At 34.0% G+C, this 22135-nt stretch overlaps 3 protein-coding genes across 3 annotated transcripts; all 3 read right to left on the reverse strand.

Moving 5' to 3' along the window:
- Nucleotides 1–20: 20 nt before the first annotated feature.
- LOC120333906 (uncharacterized) lies at nucleotides 21–3919 on the reverse strand. The gene is made up of 8 exons (XM_039401302.2): nucleotides 3634–3919; nucleotides 2746–2863; nucleotides 2470–2672; nucleotides 2008–2047; nucleotides 1596–1690; nucleotides 1178–1368; nucleotides 826–1006; nucleotides 21–755 (listed from the first exon to the last, which is right to left on the reverse strand). Exons 1-8 carry the CDS (start codon nucleotides 3841–3843, stop codon nucleotides 609–611), a joined length of 1185 nt encoding a protein of 394 aa, XP_039257236.2. The 5' UTR covers nucleotides 3844–3919; the 3' UTR covers nucleotides 21–608.
- A 342-nt stretch (nucleotides 3920–4261) lies between these two features.
- Nucleotides 4262–11036, reverse strand: LOC144411864 (uncharacterized). Its single transcript, XM_078109505.1, has one exon. It carries the CDS (start codon nucleotides 8461–8463, stop codon nucleotides 5119–5121), a length of 3345 nt encoding a protein of 1114 aa, XP_077965631.1. The 5' UTR covers nucleotides 8464–11036; the 3' UTR covers nucleotides 4262–5118.
- A 139-nt stretch (nucleotides 11037–11175) lies between these two features.
- Nucleotides 11176–21678, reverse strand: LOC120333918 (uncharacterized). Its single transcript, XM_039401320.2, has 6 exons — nucleotides 21350–21678; nucleotides 19641–19768; nucleotides 19087–19199; nucleotides 18328–18513; nucleotides 13062–13230; nucleotides 11176–11724 (listed from the first exon to the last, which is right to left on the reverse strand). Exons 1-6 carry the CDS (start codon nucleotides 21541–21543, stop codon nucleotides 11651–11653), a joined length of 864 nt encoding a protein of 287 aa, XP_039257254.2. The 5' UTR covers nucleotides 21544–21678; the 3' UTR covers nucleotides 11176–11650.
- Nucleotides 21679–22135: the final 457 nt, after the last annotated feature.

Below are 22135 nucleotides of genomic sequence, written 5' to 3' on the forward strand. Positions count from 1 at the left end.
TTTTATTTTTTGCATTACAAGCAATAGTGATTCAGGCTACCAAATTAAAATCATTAAAACATATTTATCAGATCAAGCACCAAAATTTTATATGTTAAAATGAATTTCAAACCACTGCGTAAATGTTAAAATATTTAGACAATTACACTTCTTGCATATTGTAGCTAGTAGATATTACATCCCTCAGCTACCAAAAATTGTCCCAGAGTCAACACACAGGCACGCACATACATGAAGAAACTACGACAAAATTCTAAAACTGAATGCCATTGTCATACTGTTTGGAAATGATATGAAATACAAAAAAAGGCTTGTAATATTACATGCAACATGTCACACATGAAAAAGTCCAATTTCTGGGAAAGTTGAGGATAGATTTTAGGGGCAGGAATGAAATATCCACTATTAGTATGAGAATCCTAGAATACTTTTTGCTTCAATCACAAACAACAAAATCTTGGATGGACAAGCGAAAAAAATTAAATTGAAGAAAGCGCGTTATGGAGCCAATCATTAAAATAGAGAAAATTAAAAAAATTAGTATCCTTACAGAAATTGTAAAATCTTATGCATCGTTATTTAAAATGAAAGTGGACTTCGTTAACAGTTCAAGGCTTTTCCTTCTTCTTGTCGTGGAAATGCCAATTTGTACCAGCAGAAACCAGTGCTCTCGTATGGCTGTTCTGGTGGGTGATCTCCCATCGGTGCATCCATGGACCAGTTATAATAGGCTTAAGCAAAGCACTGTCTTCAGGCTGTAATAATAATTTTTATCATGATTTATGATTTCAATGTCGAAACAACATGAAAAAGAAAACAACTTACCACATCTGAGAAGTCAGACTCTCGCGATTTATCCATTTTAGACCAGTCTATCTGAAAGTTTGGATCCTTGGAAGTTCGCATTAAAATATTTTCTGCCAATCCATGAAAACCATTCGAAAAATCAGGTCTTTGCCATCGAAGATCCAAGCTCCATCGAATTTTATCTGAGTAATTCTCCAGGCTGCAAAGCAAGATGTTATATTTGAAAAGCGTGAAAGGCAAGTTCTCCACACTTCATGGCAAAGCCATTAACCCAAAATATTGAGTGTCTTCATGATAATACAATATATACATAAGCATAATGAACAACAACTACAAGCCTGAAAGTTTAACTGAAAACGGGATTACTGACCTCCTGTGCGGGATCGCATTGTTCAAGAACAACACTCCACCATATGGAACTTCACAAAGAACAACATCTTTTTTCATGTCAACGTCGAGGGTTTTCTCAATTTCTTTCTCTGTTAACTCAACATACCACGTTTCTCCAGCACAGCAAGTATGGTTAGCTGTGACGCCTTTTCTATGACCTTTTGATATAACCTGTAATAAAGTGATTGTAACTAATATTTGATGTTTTTCTAAGTATTGGAAATGATAGATTTGGGAATATTTTGAAATGTAATAAGAAAAGAACATGTATTGCTAGAATAGGCCAAGATGAAATCACAGGTACATTTTGAAATGTGTCTGGAGTTTTAGTGGAAACTATAGCACTTAGACAGACCTAAACACAGAATAACAGTGGAAATATGTACGGTAGTAATCACCTCCATGCATCCAGTCACTTTTGTTGCATCAATCAATGGAATCCAGGCCGTTAACTGCATGACATTGAGGCTACATGGTTCCAGGTAAGCATTATCTGAAAGAAAAACCAATTGTTGGAAACAAGTTCCTTTGCACCCAGAAATGATACAGTTCCGGATACGGTTATCTTACGGTTATTCAAAAACTGTCTCTATTAAATTGTTTGGCCTCAGAAAGACACATAACTTTCACAACAATACAATTATATCGACATTACAGGAATCTATGAATAGTGATAGTTTCTATATGGTTAATCAAGTATTCTTTCATTTTCTATATGTCTGGATGGAGATAGAGAATTTCTTCATACATTGTCACAGTTACTAATTACATGCCCCCATCATAATTTAAACAGAAAAAGCTAGTACTTGCCTTGATGCCAGGGTACCGTTGCCTGCTCAGTTTTAGGAGTCTAAAAACAAATGCATTAGTATATTCACAAATTTTTAGTGCAAAGCAATAGGTTTCACATTATTAAAATCATATATACTAAACACATATTATGCATATTAGCATTTCGCACACACACATACACAATTTATGGATACACAATTACATGACACTGACAACACATAGAGTATTGCCCAAGTATAACCAATTTTTTGAACAACGTTTAATGAAAAATCTAAACATATGCAATTTTACTCTGCGCAGAATTTATTTTTGGTATGGACTGCATTCATTATTTTCCCTCTACTCACAAGTACATATATATGACTATACATCATTCGCTTAAAAATAATCTAACTGAAAGAAAATTTGTTCACAGATTTTTATACTAACAAATTTATTTTGCAAGTATCGCTAAATTTTGATAGATGCCTTGGAACAAACCTTGCTTCTCAAGTTCCAAACAGGATGGCCAGCAATTTCAGGTCCAACAATTTGTTCCACTGCATTCAGAAGTTTATCATTACTCCATATGTCCTTGAAAGCTTGAGGTAGAAGCCCCAGCTTATGCATAATGACCGATGCGCCTGGGAAGTCTTTGTTAAGGGCGGTCAAGCGGTCAGCAAAACCTTTGTCTTCATGCCGATCTAAGGGGAAAATGTTACACAATTTGACAAAAAATGACATACAACCAGAAACTTAAAAAACTTGAATCCCTACCTTTAATTTTTCCTGCTTTGTACAAGATATCAGCGAGCAAATCAACAAGTTCGTTAATAGCTTCTTTTGCTCCTTCCAACAAAGATTTGTCAAAATAATCTTCCACCAGCACATAACCCTGGGTAAGAGTGTAACTGGGTAATAATTATTATTTTCAATGCTGTTATTGTTGGTCTAATAATAATAGTAAAATAAAGTTATTTAGAAGCAAACCTGCAATTATTGAATTATCACTGGCAGGAAAAATCCATTTGACCAACTGCAGTTCTAAGAGCGCATATAATTTTATCCTACCATTGAAAATGCTCTCGGGTTAATATAGCCAGAGAGTTTTCAAAAACTGATTTGAATAAATATCGAAATATGGAAATTTCATTAACAAGATAGAAGAAGATAGCTAAAAAATGGATTAAATATCGGGTACAGTTCCTGATTTTTCTAACAAGATTAAAAGTCTATAGCATATCGTAGAGTGTAGACACTAGTCTGGTTTGGTGGTGACTATTATACATGGTCCCTACGTGAATCTGACATACTAAGATGATGATATGTGGTTTGAAACAACCTATGTTAAGAACTGCAGTTCATCTTGCGTACAAACATAGATGTTGGTTGAAAACACAAGAGATTATTTTGTGTCGTAAACAGATATTCATTGAAAAAAGCTGAATTGACTAGTCAATCCCATAATCAACCTGGACGAGTAACCAGATGGAAAGTGGTACTCAGCCACAATACTAAGTCATTTTGTAAGGTTTATTATTTTTAGGCCCAAATTTTGCAAACTATTCGATTTAAAAAAAAATTAATTGATAAGTTATGATTAATATACCAAAAACTACAAAATCTTCAACTCAAAATTTAAAACATAATATATAAGATGCCCACTTTATCAAAGAAATGTTTGATTTGCTCCTTCGATAATTGCCCAGATTTCTTTTTCTTCGGCTGAGGTGGCATTTTTGTGTACACCTCTGGTTGAGGGTCCAAATTTTCTTTCAGGTATGCATATTTGTCCACCGTCTCATCAGAGTTGTCCGAATGCTTTGCATGTTTCGACTGGCGGGTGACACGACCACTTGATTTTCTTTTTTCCATCTCTTACCTAAGAGCTAGAAGTTCTAAAGAAAATGCTAAAAACCTGAACAATAAAATAATTATTTGTGAATATTGGCATACTAAATTAATTCTATTAGCATGGAGAACTATAAATGCATTTGAAAAAATGCAAAATAAAAAGCAGCATAGGCATGATTTTGTGCAAAGCAAATGAATTGGGTCGAATATACCCAGAAAGTTACATTTCTAGTGTTGTGAATATAGACCTGTTTTGGAGTATGCAAGAATATTGATTTTTTTTTCAATAGTTACCGATAAAACAAACAAAAAAAATATACGAAAGGCAAGCAAGATTGTTTTGTGAAAATAGACAAAAAAATTGAATGATATTCAAAAAGTATGCAAGGTTCATCATCATTTTTATTTTTAAAGTTGCAGTAAGGGAAATGTAAAAATATATTTTTACAGTTTTCATTGATTCTGTTAATTTCGGGTCCAGTTAGGATAACTTATCACTGCACCAGGCTTATAATATGAAATCATTTCTGAGATTAACAGAATAGCAAAAAAACGAGATAAGATAATTGGTGGTAATTCAGCAACAGTGTTTAGTACCGAATATCGAATCTGCAACTTTATAAATATAACTGTGCAAATTCCAGTTTGAGCTCAAAAAACAATCGTTTTATAAAACATAATAAACTGTAATTATTATTCACATAAATTTATACCCTAATATTATTGAAAAAGTTACTCCGTGATGTGTTTTGGTGAGTAAAGCTTATACAGTTGTAAAAGGACTTGAATATATTCAGAATCGTAAATAATAACGACTTGGCAAGCAAATAGTTTTAGATAAGCAATAGATAATTACTGCTATAAATGGGCAAAAATAAATAATGATTGAATGATATAAAGCAAAAAAGTCATGGATCGAAAGTCATGGATAGGCAAGATATATAAATAAAACACATAATATACAGTCATAAAAATAAATAAATATAAAGGTAAAACTTGAAAAAAGACTGATTATAATAAAACAAAACTAGTCAAGTCATTGAAAACTAACTTCATGACAAAATTTTGAATCTAACAGGACATTATGAACAACCTTTATTCTCGCTAAACTCCTATTATAGACTATCATTAACATGCCCGATGATAAAATAAATAAAATTTTTATTGGATGATAATCAAGGCCTTTTGTCCAATCATCAGTCCAGCTCTGGTCCAATATTCCAAATGATTGAGTGTGGTTATATTGGTTGAGTGGAACAGTGAGCATTTCTGCAAACTCTTTACAAATAATTATACTTATGAAGCTTGTTTATTTCTGCCAGAGACCAACCAAAGATAATCATTAGATGGAGCCACAAATTGTGATACAAATCCTTTTGCCTCTTGGTCTAAAATCTTGGAATCATGAGTTATATTCTTGCAATACACGGTGTGCAGGACACTAAAAAACATTTGAATTGCTCTTCTATGTATGTGATGACTGCTTTTTGTGTTGATAATTATTTTCCAAAATTCATGGGCACTGTGTTGAAAGTTATGTGCTCCAAATGCCTCCAAAGCGCTATTGAACTTCTTGCCAATTTCACAGTTTGGTAGTAATGAATTCTTAGCCAAAAACAAAGTATGTCTTGGTGCTAATGAATTTAGTATTAATAGATATTGCTTTGTGAGTACCAAATGCAGTAAAAATTCAGACGCTTTATGTTTCGTAATTCGCGTTGCATGACTGTTGTGTAGAACCTTCCAAATGCTTTTAATATCTGATTCAATTTCACTAGAGTTTCTAGTGTTGCTAACAACGCGCCGATGGGCAGCAGAAACCTCAACTGCTGGGTCAGAAGGGTTTAATCTACTTTTTCTTTCTGATAATAAAAATGTGTAATGTTTGTTCATGAATTCTTCTGGGCGAACCAAAGCTTCTTGGATCTTTGTATGTTTGATGATCATGAATGATACATGATAAACCCATCTTGAAAAGCATGGATTTGTTAAGTAGTCCAAAAAGCATGTAAAAATTTCTGTTAATTCCCTGTAAATCGTAATGTAACATCCAGATAAAAACAATGGCACATAAGACCAAAGTAAACTATACAATGAATAAGTTATTGTTTTTTTCAGGAATGATTTTTTCAGAATTTTGGTTGGAGCATTGAGGACAAATTCCTTATATTTACAAAGCAATTTTACATTGGGAATTGTAGCAAACAGAAGACCAATTGAATTTGAATATCCTTCCTGACATTCGGATAAATACATAGGATTTTGGCAAAGCTTGATAGCACATAATATATAGTTGATTTTCTCATCAAATTGCTCCTGAATAACAGACAATTGGAGATAAAATTGAACTAACACTGATGGCTGATTCTCAAATTCTATCATACTAGTTTCAAAGAAACGAATAAGGAGCTGCATTGTGATGGACGCATCAGTAACGAATAGTCTGCGGCACTGGATATTGAATATACGATGCAGAATCATAACAATCCGTTGAGGAATCTCCATGCTGATGGCGGCATCTTTACACTTCTCGACAACATCACAAAGTGCCTTTTGTGCTTCTTTTGAATTTCCGTCACCAGCCATAGTACAGGCTGTCAAAAAATGTACTACAATTTTACCAAAGTAACATTTTGTTCCAAGCAACATTTTTTGGACATAATCTGAAGCTTCGCTTGGAGTCATTTTATTTATAACTGCTTCTAGCAGAAATGCAATCATTTCTTCGTTATAATGAGATTCTTTGGCCCTTTTCTCATAGGGAGATTCAAACCATGACTTTGTGGAAAAAAGGATATCATTCCAACGTTCACGCAACGAGCAAAGTCTTAAATAATACATGAAAAATAAGTTGTTTTTACTATCATAATTCTCTGCAAAAAGAACTTCATTAACGAGTCTTTCAGCTTTTTCACAATTTTCTTCAAAGTCAGTTTCACAAGACAATGCTTTTTCCAAATATACCCTAACAAGATTGAGTCTATCAACTGAATCTCTTTTTCCACAGATGAATTTATCTTCAAGTAATCCTTGCATATTCTTATTAACAAACACTGGATTGTACACTCCATCCTTTCTTTTTTCATTCATATCTTTTACAAATGAAGAGCTTGTATCACTATTACTGAACAAAACAAAAAAATTGATTAACATCAAATTAGCATGTAATGATTCAGATAAGCCTCTATTTGTGATGTACTTTGAAACATCAATAGTGGGTATTTTGTGCCGCTGGTGCCCCTTTTGTGCGTAAATTCTTGCTCGCAATTCGCATGATGTAATAAAAGCATTATACACAGCCTGGTGTGTTTTTTCTCCAAATTTGTGTTTGTACTTCGTTAGATATTGAACAGTAGATCCACTGGAATAACCATGAATTTTAGCACACCAAGACAAGAGAGCAGTAAGTGGTCGATACAACAATGATTTTACGTTAAAAATTTTTTCAAAAGCGTTATAACTACCCAACACACCAGGATTGACATTGTCTTTCATTAAAGTGGATACATATTCAAACAGGTCTTCAGGTGTTTCTTTGTCCAAAATGTTTTTACAATGATGTCGAAAGTTTGAGTACACTTCTGTATCACCATAAACAAAGCAGGTGCGTGCCAACAAGTCTTTTAAGTAATACCCATTTTTTATATTTTCTTTGCTCGTTAGATAATTTGCCATAATATGTGTCGGCTGAATCAATTCTACAATATGCTTTCGATTTTTAGTCTGTTCTTGTCTCCCAAGGGGATTGTTACATGAATGGGGTACCTGTCCATCAAAAGATATTCCGCTTGGGGTAAACATATCCATAAACCAATTTTTTGACTTATCATCTGAATGCAAATCATTAAGACTTTTGATTCCAATACTTCGAATAAATGTTTCTCCAAGTCCAATAATTATCACTTGGAACAGAACAGCAAACCATCTGAAATATTCTTTCACAGAAGTCTCGTATGTTGCCCAATTTTCAACTCCATCTTCTAAGACAATAACATGCTCAAAGTCAGAGTATAATGTTACTTCTTCTCTGGCTAGAGATCCCAAACCGACAAGAGCAAAGGAGCAAGGTGCGTCACCAAGTATCAAAATACATTTTGCGGAAATGTACTGCATAATTTCCATAAAACTCTTTGAATTTTCTTTAAGCAGTTGTATTATAATTCTCTTTCTATTTTCTTGCAATTCAAGACGAGAAGCTGCAGAAATGTGCTCCGGGACCATTTTTACATGTGCTAGAGTGGCTTTTTCAGCCTCTCGTAGAACCTTTAATTGTTGAGAAATTAATTTCGATTCCTCGTATAAACTTTCCGAAATAACCTCTGCATGGCAATATTTTAAAATAGATGTTTCCATATTCAATAAAAGTTTTTCAATTTCCTCAACCTTGACACAATCTTTCAAAAACATTTCATATCGAACTCTTGCGCCATGAAGTAATGCAGCGCATTTAAGAAAATTCGTTTTCTGATTCATTCCAAAAGTTATTTCAGATTTTTTCAAGTACAGTGCTCCCATTTTGAATAAAATTTCTGAAGACTCCTTAAGTTTCATCTCTGCTTCATCTCCAAATGGAGTACAAACAGACCTTAAATTGTCTGCTAGATTAGTTTCTTGCCGACTAAGTTCTTCCAAAATTTCCATTTCAAGTCGACCAAAATTTAAAAGCTGTTAGTAAAATATTGTTTGCCAGCAGCTGTGTTTTTTCTAGATTACTTACACCTATTATAGCAAATCTAAGATAATTTATTTAGAAGAAAATTCGAATTTAAATATAATGTTTCTATATATGTCTATGACTCCAAACTAAGCCCTGCAAGCTTCCACAGATAGGCAACTAGATACTAGCTTGGATCGACTGGAACCTATCCAACTCTGCATTGCCTACCCAATTTATTACTCCCTGAGTGAGGTGATGACATGGCATTTTAACCACTATGACACTGCGCAAATTTATCACAAATTTGATGTCTTCATCTGGTAAACTTTTAAGCCATTTTTTGTTGTATTTAATATATAATTCTGTTGCGATATAGATATGATTTAAAACCAATCATTGACGGATAGAATACTCAGCTATCCTGATATGTACTGTATATTCCAATCAATCCATTAACAAAAACAACTAACATTTCAATAGTAGGTCTACATATACGTATGTCACAATAGAATACCTGATAACAGATCTCAAGTGGTATTAGTTGGGCAAAACAGCTGCAAGCAATAAGCAGGCAATCATAATACTTGCTGACGTTGTATGCATATTTTGTGGCTACTGATTAATAGGACTCACGAGAGAGACAAGCTACCGTACATAAACGCATAGATCAAAATTAGTGAATAATTAATAAAACACAACTTGTAAATGTTTTAAATATTGAGCATTGAATTAGTGTCATAATCACACATGACTAAGATTAGACTAGGGTATATAGAATGTGGGAAAATAATACTTAAATTATGAATCTCAATCTCCGTTTTTAAATGCAATGTTCAAATTATATACAAATAGTATACGTATATTATGGAAATATACTTACACTAACTTTTTACCTAGACTTCATTAACATAATTCAAATTTAGTTTTGATCAAAGCTGTCTATATCCAAGCAGTTTGCTGTAATAGTAGTTTTTTATATAAATTTAGTATTTTAAGAATACATTGATTACGATGTAGCTAACAAACCATAATATCTGCGGAACTTAACCTAGCAAATTACAAGATGGTTATTGCTTTTTGGTTGATTAGAGTAATGTATATCTTACTACAACTCTTCTCTCTGTCCTTGTGTTAATAATGGATTGGTATACACAGACTGCTACGATGAAGTAAAATAGGTGATCATAGTCCGATCCATGTCAGACTCCCTGATTTGAATTGCTGTAAAGTCTGACTTTGGCCATGCGATATGTTACGAGATACAATTTGAGGAAGTGTTAGTCAAGACCTTTGAATCACACAATATTATATAGCCATTTGATTATTGCTATAATAATATAACAGTCTGTGTGTCAGCCAATTTACAAATATATATTTGAAAAAGAAAAATTTTCTGGAATAATTTTGAATCTCGTTTCAAATCTATTCTTATGTTATGATATTTCTAAATATGCCACACTGAATAAGATCAAAACTTGATTGTTTAGATATGATTGTTAAATTGGGCGATTGGGATTGTATTCATCAATATACAAAAAGTGAATAAAATAAAATCCACTGTTAAATATATAACAACTAATAAGATACTCAAAAAAGCCAGACTAGTATATTTGAGTGATTTATTTATTACCAGGAAAGTTGTATTATACTAACTATGACAAAATAGCAAAATAAAGGTAAATTGGAACAAAAAGCGCAGATGAATGTTGAGAAGACTTGAATGACTGACTCAACTCGTCTCAATAAATGACTCCGATGACCCATGACCTGGGGTTCAGGGACTTCTACCCAAAACTTTTCAGGCAGAGAGTCTAATGAGCATTATTCATAAGGGCTAACGTTTTGCTAAAGATTAATAGGTAAATACAATTAGGTTTAAATGATGCTATGCCTATCGAAAGATTTTCAAAATTTTGATTGATTCGTCAGTATGATAAATGGTAAGATATAGCTTTACAATAAAATTGACACAGAGGCAATGAAATGAAACAATATGATACATTATTAATAGAAAAACAAATATTTCATAATTAACAAAAATACGTCTAAGATGCATTTCTCAGTTCTACCGTGTTTCCCGAAAATACCACTTAGTCTGAATTTCAAAAATGATTTGAATATAAGCCCTCCCTTTGAAATAAGCACAAAATTTTTTTTTGACCTAGTCAATAGCAAAAAACATCTCCTATGCGTTTTAAACGAATGATAATCTATGTTTAGCAGCTATTTTGAATAAAAACGTGCTATTTTTAAGTAAATGGATATCGGTTTTCATATCTCGTATATTTGAAAATCTCGTAATTCTCTACTTTGAAATTTAGTTTTTGATAAATGTTTCAAATATAAGACATCCCCCCAAAATGGGCCCTAGTGTTATTTTTCGAAAAAAAACTCAACTAAGACCCAGTCTTATTTTCGGGCAAACAATGTAGTACCTGAACTAATTGCCAAAAACTATTGCTGTGTTGTAAAATTAGAAGACATCTTTGTTACTATCTGAAATAAATTGGGCATAAGCTTTTTCTTAGGTAGTGATGGGCTCGTCTTTGATTATCTTAGGAGCTTAATATATGCCATTCACATCAAAGTCAAGAATGAACTGATTCAAATAGTAGCATAAAGAGGTTGATATTCGCTTTATATTTAGCATTGACAAGTCATGGGCGACAAATAAAGTTCACAGAAATTTTTTGGACTTCCAGAAGTATGCGCACCAAGAAGGCGCACAACCTGAACATAGTATGTGTCATGTGTGTACCGGTTAAGATTCAGGTTGTGCGACATCGTGGTACACATACTTCTGGGTGCACCAATTATTTTTACCATCTTAAATTGGGTAAAATAATGTAACAAGAAATCATCATTAATGTCACATTATTTTGAAATCAATAATCAAAATAAAATATTGAAAAAAAAAAGAAGGCAATTAATAAATATACCGTTAAGTGAATATTTTAACAACATATACCAACTAATATTCCAACTATTCCTCAACCAAATGTGTGATATCTGATATGGTTGCCAACAGTGCCAAGATAGCATTACCCAGCAAACGATTCTTCAAAAGCAAACTCCTTTCAGCACTCAATTACCATTATAGACATAATTTGGGTGAAGTCTTACAAAAACTAGGAATTATATATATATACATATATAAAGGTAATAATATTCTCATACAACAGTCTTTGTAGCAACTTGCGGAGAAAAGGAAGTATATGGTGGAGGTGCTCCTTGCAACTGATTTCCTGCAATGAAACAGTATAGAATTTTACGCGATGTATCTTAATATTAATGAGTTCCGCATTGCAAATATCGTGTGATCCCCCTGAGGCTTATTTGCTCTTTTTTCTTTTTTACATTACTCGTTTATTTGTTAAATTTCTACTTGTTATATTCAACAATAATATTTAAATTCAAAAATAATTTTCAACTAGCAGTGCAAGGTATTCATGTCAGGAAATAATTGAAATTTTTTTTATTTTCCTTTTCAACTTTATAACTATATGCTCATCTATACGGATATAATGTTTTCATTTTAAACGAGGCGTCTCAGTCTGCCGTTGATAGTAGGTTTACTTTATTTCGATTTAGCTTTTTCTCCTATACGTTGGTTTTCGTAATGTACCTTGAGCAAATCTAGGAAATAGGCGACGTGGTTTTCTAACATGGAATAACTATTTTAATCAATATTTGGCATAATAAAGTGAAAATGTCATCTGACAGACTGACATTCTGACATCACACTAGAATAAATCATATTCACATAACAATGAAATCTCTTGTTGCAGTTGCAGAAGAGTGCAGTTACATTTTAAGTTATGGAATAAAAGTTTTACCATTTTACTATTCATGCTAACATAATAATGTGTTTACAATTTTACAACAAACCCACAAGCAGAGGTATGCAATTCAAATATACGTCATGTAACAAGAAAGCGATGCATTCATGAATTTCTGTTGACAACAAGTCCTTTTAAATAATATTTATTTCACCATATGAATGATCGCACGTCAGTTCATCCAAGCGAGATGTTATAATGACTTGTAAAACTTCTCATTTGCATATAATCATCCAAAAGGGTGACTTCTTATTTAATATACCGCACAATCTAACAAAGCTATGCAATAGGAAACTTTACATTGAGAGATGCGTTGCAGGAGTTCATGAAGTTTTAATTTTGTGTACCTGATGCTGGGTTGAGTCACTGACTCGAGTACAACTTATCAAAGATCACTATACTCAATTAGTATAAATAAAATGACCCGTATTCGTATTTCGCTCACGCTGAGTGATTGACTCAGTGATTCACTCGGCTTCGGAATCGAGACTCTGATGACCCATGGACTCTGAGTTTAACCCTTTCTGTTCAAAATAGGGTTTTTGCTAACCTCAAAATGTCACTCATTTTTTATGTACTTGTCGTATATTGTTTTTGTTATAAATATCCCAAAAGTGTATCCCTGTTATTTTGAGTGCGATGGTCAAGCAATGGACACCTTTTAACAAATTCACTCAGAAATAGGGTTATCGAATCTAGACAAAAATGAGCCCATTATTGAGGGTATTCTTAAGCACAGTTACCTGGAGGCTGAGCAACATATAATCGATTTGCGTCATTCAGTCCATTAACATAAGCTTGAGTCAGCATATTTACTAGTTCCTGTCTTTCCTGAGCATTTACTCCAGCCGTATATTGAACATGTGCATTGATAGAACAATCTATATCAACACATTTCATGTGTCTGTGAATCTGAAAAGGTATCAAAAATCGATGAGCCTGATAAAGAAATTACTTGAACAGGACTAAAAATACTTATTTGTAATTTGTGTTTTTTGAGCTGTGTAAATCCCATACCCACCAACTCCCAATGAGCTTTGTGGGTTGGGTAGGCAATGACAAACTAAAATGATTTAGGTCCTCCCATCCAGTGGTTTCCAAAATTGATTGCTCGGGGGCAAAATTAGAAGAGAAAGGGGCCGATGCCGGCACCGGTATGCAGTGTTCACTATTAGCGCACTTTTTTGCGAAAATTGCGAAGCACTTTCGCAACTTTTTTTAGGGACTGCGAAATAGCACTTTTTTCTGATTTTGAAGAGAAATAGCACTTTTTTCCGATTTTGAATGGAATAAAAATTCAAAGTTAACAAATATTTTCGAGTATTAAGTTGACAAATAAGTAACATACTGGTACTTTTGTAACTCAATTCTGCATATCATAACGATATTTACCGGAATTCTAACCTATGAGATGCAGACATAGGAGATACAGCTTTTGCATTAACGGCAAAATTCTGGTTTATAATATGATTATTATACAAGCACACGGATTCCGCTTCTCCCGGGGCGTTTCTTTGAACGAGAGTGGTCATGTGACTATCAATGATATCGATGAATTCAAAATGACTATAAAAAGTGTTAGTAACGTGTTATAGTCACTTTGGATGAATTGTGACCAAACTGCACGATTTTCAAATCAGACGAAACTTTTAGCAGCATGTCACAGATTTGCAAAATCAACAAATTCACAAAATACAATTAAGTGCCATTTTATTGTAATCACAATGTTGAAAGGACGTGGCATTTTCCGGAATTTTGCGATATTTACACAACTATTTCTCATTGATATGCGAGGAGGGGTGGGCAAAATTCAATATTTTTTTAAATCGAATATTTTTAAGGAGTACCGAATAAACGTGGTGGAAACATTAAAAAATTGGCAACAAAGCCTTTTTACTGGTTAATTCCGTTGTAATCGCTAATTGTTCTTGTCACCGATCGTTTTGGCGGCGATATCCAGGTTTTGGGTAATCTATATTCCCGCCCTCTCTTTTTTACAAATATATATATGAATTCTTGTGGGTCGGCGGACATCGAAGTTTTATATTTCGTGTTTACCCGTTCGTTCACATCGGCAACAAATTAACATTTGCGCTGGCTTTAATATTACCTATCAAGATTTGTAAATTTACCGTCCCAATTTTATGCGCATGGTAATATTATTGTCCATACCGTGATGCAGATATTTATTAAGACGATAATTAACTTTCTCATGTATTTCTATGGTGATAAACTTCGCAAATCTGAAATTGTGCTAATCCTGAATGTTGATTTGAAATAGTGATTGAATAATTCGGCTATAAAGGCATTTCTGCGTGGTCATAAGACGAGATGACGTTAATGAACAGCACTTCTTTTACAGGATATTTTACGTATGCGACTTAATGCTAAAAAGATTGGGCTCGGGTGCTTTTTTTTTCGAGTGCTCCAGTGCCTAATAGAGGTCAGGCGCTAATTGTAACTAATTCCCTCAAGTTTCAACGTGTTTACAACAAAACAATACCCCGGCGATAATTATAGCTAAAATGTTACCGAGCAATTCACAATTATATTTATGGAATTTGCAAATTCACCAGTTTCTTGATGATTTTGATATTGTCACGCCCTAATTATTAGTGCAAAAAATACTCCCCTTCTTCCGCGGCGGTTTGACGGGTTCTCTGTTCCATTCTTCAGAAAATTCTGACACGGGGGATATAGAATACTGAATCCGGAGGGTTGAATCCCTGTCCACTTACTGGTGATTTTCCGTTTTGAAATGCGTGAAACATTCTCTATTTTAAATTAAATGACGTTTCGCGGGCTAGAGTTCTCCCCGAAAATGATGTGTTCCAGACGTTAGTTAGACGATAGATAAAACATTAAATTAATAATTTTTGTGACGCCCCGTTTTCGAAAATACAAAGTTATATCGCGTTATGATACATTTGGAATGAAACATTATTTACGGTGAATTCAGATCACATTTTACTCTCCATGACACCCGGTATCCGAAAATACAGTTGTATCTCGAAAAATGTGTTTTGTTAAATTTAAAATAAAACATTTTTGCGATTAATTTAGATCATATTTTGCTTTTCACGACACCCTTTTCCGAGAATACAAGGTTATATCGCGAAAATGTGTTTTGTTACATTTAAAATAAAACATTTTTGCGATTAATTTAGATCATATTTTATTTTTCAGGACACCCGTTTTCGAAAATACAAGATTATATCGCAAAATGTGTTTTGTTACATTTAAAATAAAAAATTTTTGCAATTAATTTAGATCTAATTTTACCTTTCACGGCAACCCGTTTCCGAAAATACAAAGTTATATCACAAAAAATGCGTTTTGTTACATTTATTTTGCATTCCCAATAAAATAAATATTTTCCCTAATTAAGGTCGTCGATGAATCTGTTCCTGTCGTTCAAGCTCGACACACGTTTGGACGAGTGTGGGGCGGTTTTTTGATCGACGATAAATTAAAAAGTTGCCACACGTTATTTGTATAACGATAATAACTGAAAATTAAGATTTTATAATAGAAGTGAATTTGTCTCAAGATGGTATTTTACGATTCCTGCCCACAGAAAATAAACACGCTGACAGGCTTGGTTATAATTGATATTCGTTTAATTTATTTTACACTATTAATAAACGCGCCACACCAATTGCGACCATATAAATTGCAGTCGCATCGGTATGGACTGTATGTTTTTGGCGCTCTCAAATTAATAATAATTTTCAACAACAATTTGTTTACAATTTTAACATCCCGCCGGCCATGTATGGTCGAATAAAATGTTCACATATTCGAAACATGACTTGGCCAAGGATGGAAGGGATCACTAAAGAGCTAATAGAAAGTACATACGCGAGGGTATGATATTAATATCGAGAATATTTGTGAGCATATCACAGGACGGAAATATTTTGCACCCAGCTGTTTGTTGGCAGAACAACGATACGCTAAAGTTAATTGATCGAATACAGGGAAGTATTTATTTATCATCTCACTTGCGAACATGGAGGTTTTGACGGAATTGTACGATCATGTTGTCTTTCTTAAATAATAACTTTTTCAATAAATGTTCATTTTACTTTTGCGTCTTTATTATATGTCTGGTTTTCATTTATTTTAAATTCGAAATTGTCCGAAATACTCCAACAGGTGTATAGGTACAATAATAAAAAATAATAGTACTTACCAAAGTACCTACCAGGGAAGTTTAATACACACGATGTGTAAAGGGCGTCGTAACTCCCGTTTATTAATTATAAATTTTTTTACATTCTGCTTAAAAAACAACGGCAGTCATCTCACGTAACTCTCGCGACCAAATCTTTTTTGTTTTGTATGGCATCGTCTTGGCGACGAATTTATTGCCGACTGAATTTTAATTGTGTTTTAGGTTAGTTATTTTCTGTTTGTTGGTTTCTAAACTTTACAAATTTGGGTAGCAATTACTATTAATGTGAGATTTGTGCATATGAACCATTGAATATCGCGACTGGATGTCCGATATCTGAGAATGCGTAATTCTCTTTCAACATTAATTTTCAGGATATCAGCGTTCATGTGGTCGAATAAAAATTATTTATCAAATGGCTTGGTATTTCGAGACACTCTCAAAATTATTTGGGATCCATTATCATATCATTCGTTTATTTTTTATATTCATGTTTTTCTCAAGAATCACCCTCGTTATATTTAGTGTACCTTCGCAAAAGAAAACTCTTTGATGTCATCGTTCCTGTTAGTGTAATTGAAATATATGGAAACCTCGCAAGTGGCGTTGTGATGCGAATATTTGATACTAGGTCAGCAGCATTACAAAGAGTGCTATTTATGAATGCTGAAAGTACATGACATTACTAAACATTTTGCCAATATATGATGTTTTCTGCCCGATTTAAACTAACTCGCACGCAAACCAAGGCATGTGGACATTTAAAAATTACTTGTCTTTGGGTAAGCTCTGAAATAGTATAATATAAATGTAAATGAGAAATTAGGTCACGCTAGCTCACGAAACGGGAAGATTTTCAAAGTGATCTTGTGTAATATTTCGGAGAAAAAAGTTTGAAAGGAAAGTAGGTCAACCTATCTCCTAAAACAGGGGAGTATCCTGCATAATATTTCGGAGGGAACGTAGGTTAACCTATCTTTTAAAACAGCGGGTGGCGACTTTCACAAAGTGGTTCAAAATCACAAATTAATAATTATCAGATTAGGTTTGGGGATGAATCGAAAAGTTGAATTTCAAGCGCACCTAACCCTAATTAGTTGATTGCTATTTATATTTGGGGGGGAGATTATTTTGCACCGGATTTGTACAAACGATCCACCCTGTAACTAATATGGTTTCCAGCCGGCCTCGTGTCTGTTAGATGGAAGGAGTAACAAATGTGAAAGTCTTTGCTGTTTACGCGAGTAAGCAACTGACACCGTGATACATTGCATGAAAGTTTTGTCCGTGGCAGGTGTTAGCAGATGTCATTTCGTTGCCGATGAATTCGCTTGTTTTAATTAAACATGAATTCGCTTAAAGGGAACTCGGTTAACGAAAAGGCTTCTCTTTAATTCATAATATTAACCGGAGGAGCGCTTTTTCGAGTATCTATGCCGTTTTAAATGGGTTATATGAAAGGCTAGGGCACCTAACTTGTTAAAATCGGCAAAAGCACTTTCGCACTTTTTTTTTGGACTGTGAAGCACTTTCGCACTCATAATTTGCTTAGAGTTAACACTGCCGGTATGTATAATTAAGATACCGGTATAATTGAACTGTCAGGAATATACACATGCTTAAACTGTGATAAAGACATCACAAATGCAATATCTAGAACATAAAAAGGTAAAAAAAAGTGTTGAACTATTTCAATTAAATTCGGCGGGCCATATTAAATCCTTATATGGGCCGTAACTAGCCCGCTAGTCACGGTTTAGGAACCACTGTAATAAACTATAAGAGCTGTTTACCCATTACTTGGTCTTCAAAATAATCATGTTGTAACTTACACAATAGAAAGGTGCTCCAAGCAGGCAACATGGAAGACAGACAAGCCAAGCTATAGGGTTATAACATTCATGAAAACGCTGGCTAAAATTTGTGATGCAGAAATTAGAATTCTCTGTCGAATATGAAGCCCAAGACTCCGGAAAATTTGCTTTAAACCAAGCCTCCAAGACATCACCAAATCTGATCTGAAAAACGAGTTATTTCTATTATAAAACCCAATTTTTCTCGTCATTGTGCAAAAATAAACAATCCAGCTTACAGCCAAGAAATAATTTTCCCACATGCTATTCAAATTTCCCTCTATAATGAGGTGTATTCAAACCTCCCGCCAATGGGTCTAAATCAGGGTTTATCAAGTGGATGACATACATGGGGTAAATTTGGCATGCAAGAAAGGATATGACCAAATGAAACCACTAACCACATCGAAGATTACACTTGCAACATCATCTATTGTGCAATCGATGTTATTGTTGCAGAGCGCTGGAGAAGATTGTTCAAAAACACAGTGGAAGTCAAAAATAAATTGTACTTTTAAAAACAACAGAATTTGGCAGAGGAAAGGTTTAAAAACCTTGCTGTACAGAGTCAGTAACTAATTCCTATATTTTTGATATCGAATTAAAAAAATGGACTCATATATTAAGACCAGACTCAGTCGAAGAATTAGCTCAAATTCAAGTATTTCTTGTGATCTACATCATCACAGTTAATTCATCCGCAAAAAATGAAATAAGTATGCAATCAAATACAATTACCTCGAGTGCAACAGACCTGCCCGCATTCACTAATTCTTGCATTCGTTGCAATTTTTCATTCAATTGTTGATGAATAACGGGATGTTGTGTGTTAATGAACACAATAAAGCTTCCTAAATTGAAAAATAATTTCGATCAGGGGCGCAGCAAAGATTTTCAAAATGGAGGGGGGGTCAAAAAATCAGAATTTCCCATGCATCGATAGCAATTCTGATCGCCGCGATAGAGCGCTCGTTAAACGAGCTGACTCTGTCAGTGTATTATGATTTTTTTTTTGGCTAAAATATTCAATCCATGACAACTACGAAAATTTAAAATGAATAATAAGCTACAAAAAATTGTCTCTAATTTGATCTCTAAATGAATAAACCAAAAATATTTTGATACAAATATTTTGAAAGCTATTACATGAAATTAAAAAAATAAAGCCATTTTCAATTGAAAAATCACTCTAAATGACGATGGTTGATAGAACACCCAGAATATCTCCCGAACTGTCGAGTTCATTATTTTGTTCAAATTCAGCACAACTAAAAAAATATATTATTATTAACCGCTTGTAATATATCTCGTAGAATAAGATGTTTTCTCTTTTTCGATCCGAACTTGTAAAAATATAGGATTGGTTAACAATCGGGTTTTAATGTTTGAAAACTCTTCGGCAGTGTTGAAATCCAATACCCTAAATTTGAAAGTAAATGGTTAGTATGAAAATTATATTGAAGTATGCATTAGTAATGTTTCATATATTTTCCTACAAAACTTAAAACGAATATAAATTCTTGATTCTCTTATCTTGTGTATATATATATACCAATTTATAACTCCAAAATATTCTATGTAACAAAACTAAAAGCAGGTAACACTTGAATAGTGTCAAAAGCGTCATGTAAAAGCAATCTTGAAATGCAACAGAATTTTTATTTTTATATTATATACCGTATTTACTCGAAATTACGCCTATATCCCGAATAGGCCGACTCCCTAAAAACGACCTTAAACGGCGATTTTATAAAAATTCGCGAATGGGCCGGTCGGACCTTCAAATCGTTACACGCGGGACGCCTTAAAAAAAACGTAGAAAGGGAACAAAATTACTGTAACGCAAACATTTCTCACGTTTATCGTTTCAGCATATTAGCGATGGCCGTAGGTGGATTATTACACGTAACTCTTACTTGTTAATTTATGTTAAATAAAGTCTATATTGCTTTTCAGTGCGTCGTGATTGTGTCGGAAGTTTAAAATAGAGTTCCTGAATCAGCATAAAACAATTTCCTTTGATCGCCACAATGGCGATTAATTTCGTTCCTTGTCCGTTTCAAGGAAAGAAATAAAGCTGTATTAACACATTCTTATAAATCGCTACGAATCTTAACACACCAGACGCCTTAAGAAAGGCGCAGAAAGAAAACAAAATTGCTGTAACACAAATTTTTCTCTATTTTGTTAGCGACGGCCGTAGATTCTTACTCGTAACTCTTACTTGTAAATTCATGTTAATAAAGACTATATTGCTTCGGGATTTGTATTAATGGAAGGGATTGTTGTCGGGAGTTTAAGAGAGTCCCTGAGTCAGCATAAAACAATTTCCTTTGATCGTCCACAACGCGGTTAATTTCGATAAGAGACCTTATCCCCGCCCCTTAACGGATAACATATCGTAAAGGTGATTAAAAGTCGCGCGCCGTTAATTTCCTATGATAAGACAATCACACCTGCACAAGCGAGCGAAAACAAACCAATCACAGACTGTACAAGCGTCACGTGTTAAACAACAAATCACAGAATGTACAAGTCATCAGCTGTATGATAAGCCAATCCACCTTCACAAGCGATTGTGTGTGTGTGCACGCTTTTTATCGTGAGAACTTGGTATGGTTTGAAGCTTTTGGAAATACCGGCAAGTCAGCATAATATCATCTCGTTGCATGATCAAATTCTGATGCGCGAATGAGCTGATTTTTTGGTGGAATCTGAGGTATGCGCGAATAAGACGGTCCCTTAGTTTGGCAACTTTTTTTTTTGAGTTCTAAACTCGGCCTATTCGCGAACATATACGGTAAGTCATGAAACATGACTAAAATAATTCACTAGTAATATGATTCTAATTCCTTCAAATTGTTTTCGTTTGGTAATCATAATACACCAATAATAAATTTCAATACACATCTTAGTACGACTCTCACTGGCTCAGAGGTACAGAAATTATCTAAGAATCCTGTATCTTATGGACATATTTAAATGACAAAAATGCACATACTCTCCATAGGAGTCTGCAAACAAGTTATTTTTGACTGAGAATTTCTTATGAGCGAAGACATTGACTTTCCGCGGGTCATGATGAAGTTTCATGTTATCTCCCATCGTAAAATAATCCGGAACAGCATTCATAAAACTGTCTTGTAAAGTCACTGCTATTTGTACATTCTGTCTCTGTGCCGCATTTAAGGCCATGATCTTTATAGTATAAGTGCAGGTTTCATGAGTTATAATCAAATTGATAAGAAATTGATAATGCCATTTGAAATACTGAAGTACAGAAGTCGGTGTATTCTACTGGTGCAAGTTGATCTACTAAAAAAAATGGGTCTCGTGTAGTTTCGTACCTAACGTACTTCTAGTAGACATAGCATAAAAATTTTTTGACATACCAATCCTAACCCTCACCTGACTACGCCATCCAAAAATTACGTCACTACCACATCACAATTAGGTCATAGAGCTTGCCAAATACTCGTACGATCGCCCGAAATGGCATCGGCTCCGACGATAAAGAACTAACTAACGTCAGCGATCTCTCTCCTATCGGGATCGTTGCGACGAGAAAACGAGAGAAATGGCTTTCTCGTCTGCGCGTTTTGGATGACAGTTCGCATAATTTGAAGGGCTCTATTATGTCACTGTGTCGTAGTGACGTAATTTTCGGATGGTGTGGTCAGGTGGGGGTTAGGATTGACACGTGAAAAAATTGTTATGCTACGCTTACTAGAAGTACGTTAGGTACGAAACTACATGAGACCCAAAAAAATGACTGCATCATGACTGG

This window comes from Styela clava, chromosome 15, assembly GCF_964204865.1.
Source record: "Styela clava chromosome 15, kaStyClav1.hap1.2, whole genome shotgun sequence".
In the NCBI taxonomy this organism is placed as follows: domain Eukaryota; kingdom Metazoa; phylum Chordata; class Ascidiacea; order Stolidobranchia; family Styelidae; genus Styela; species Styela clava.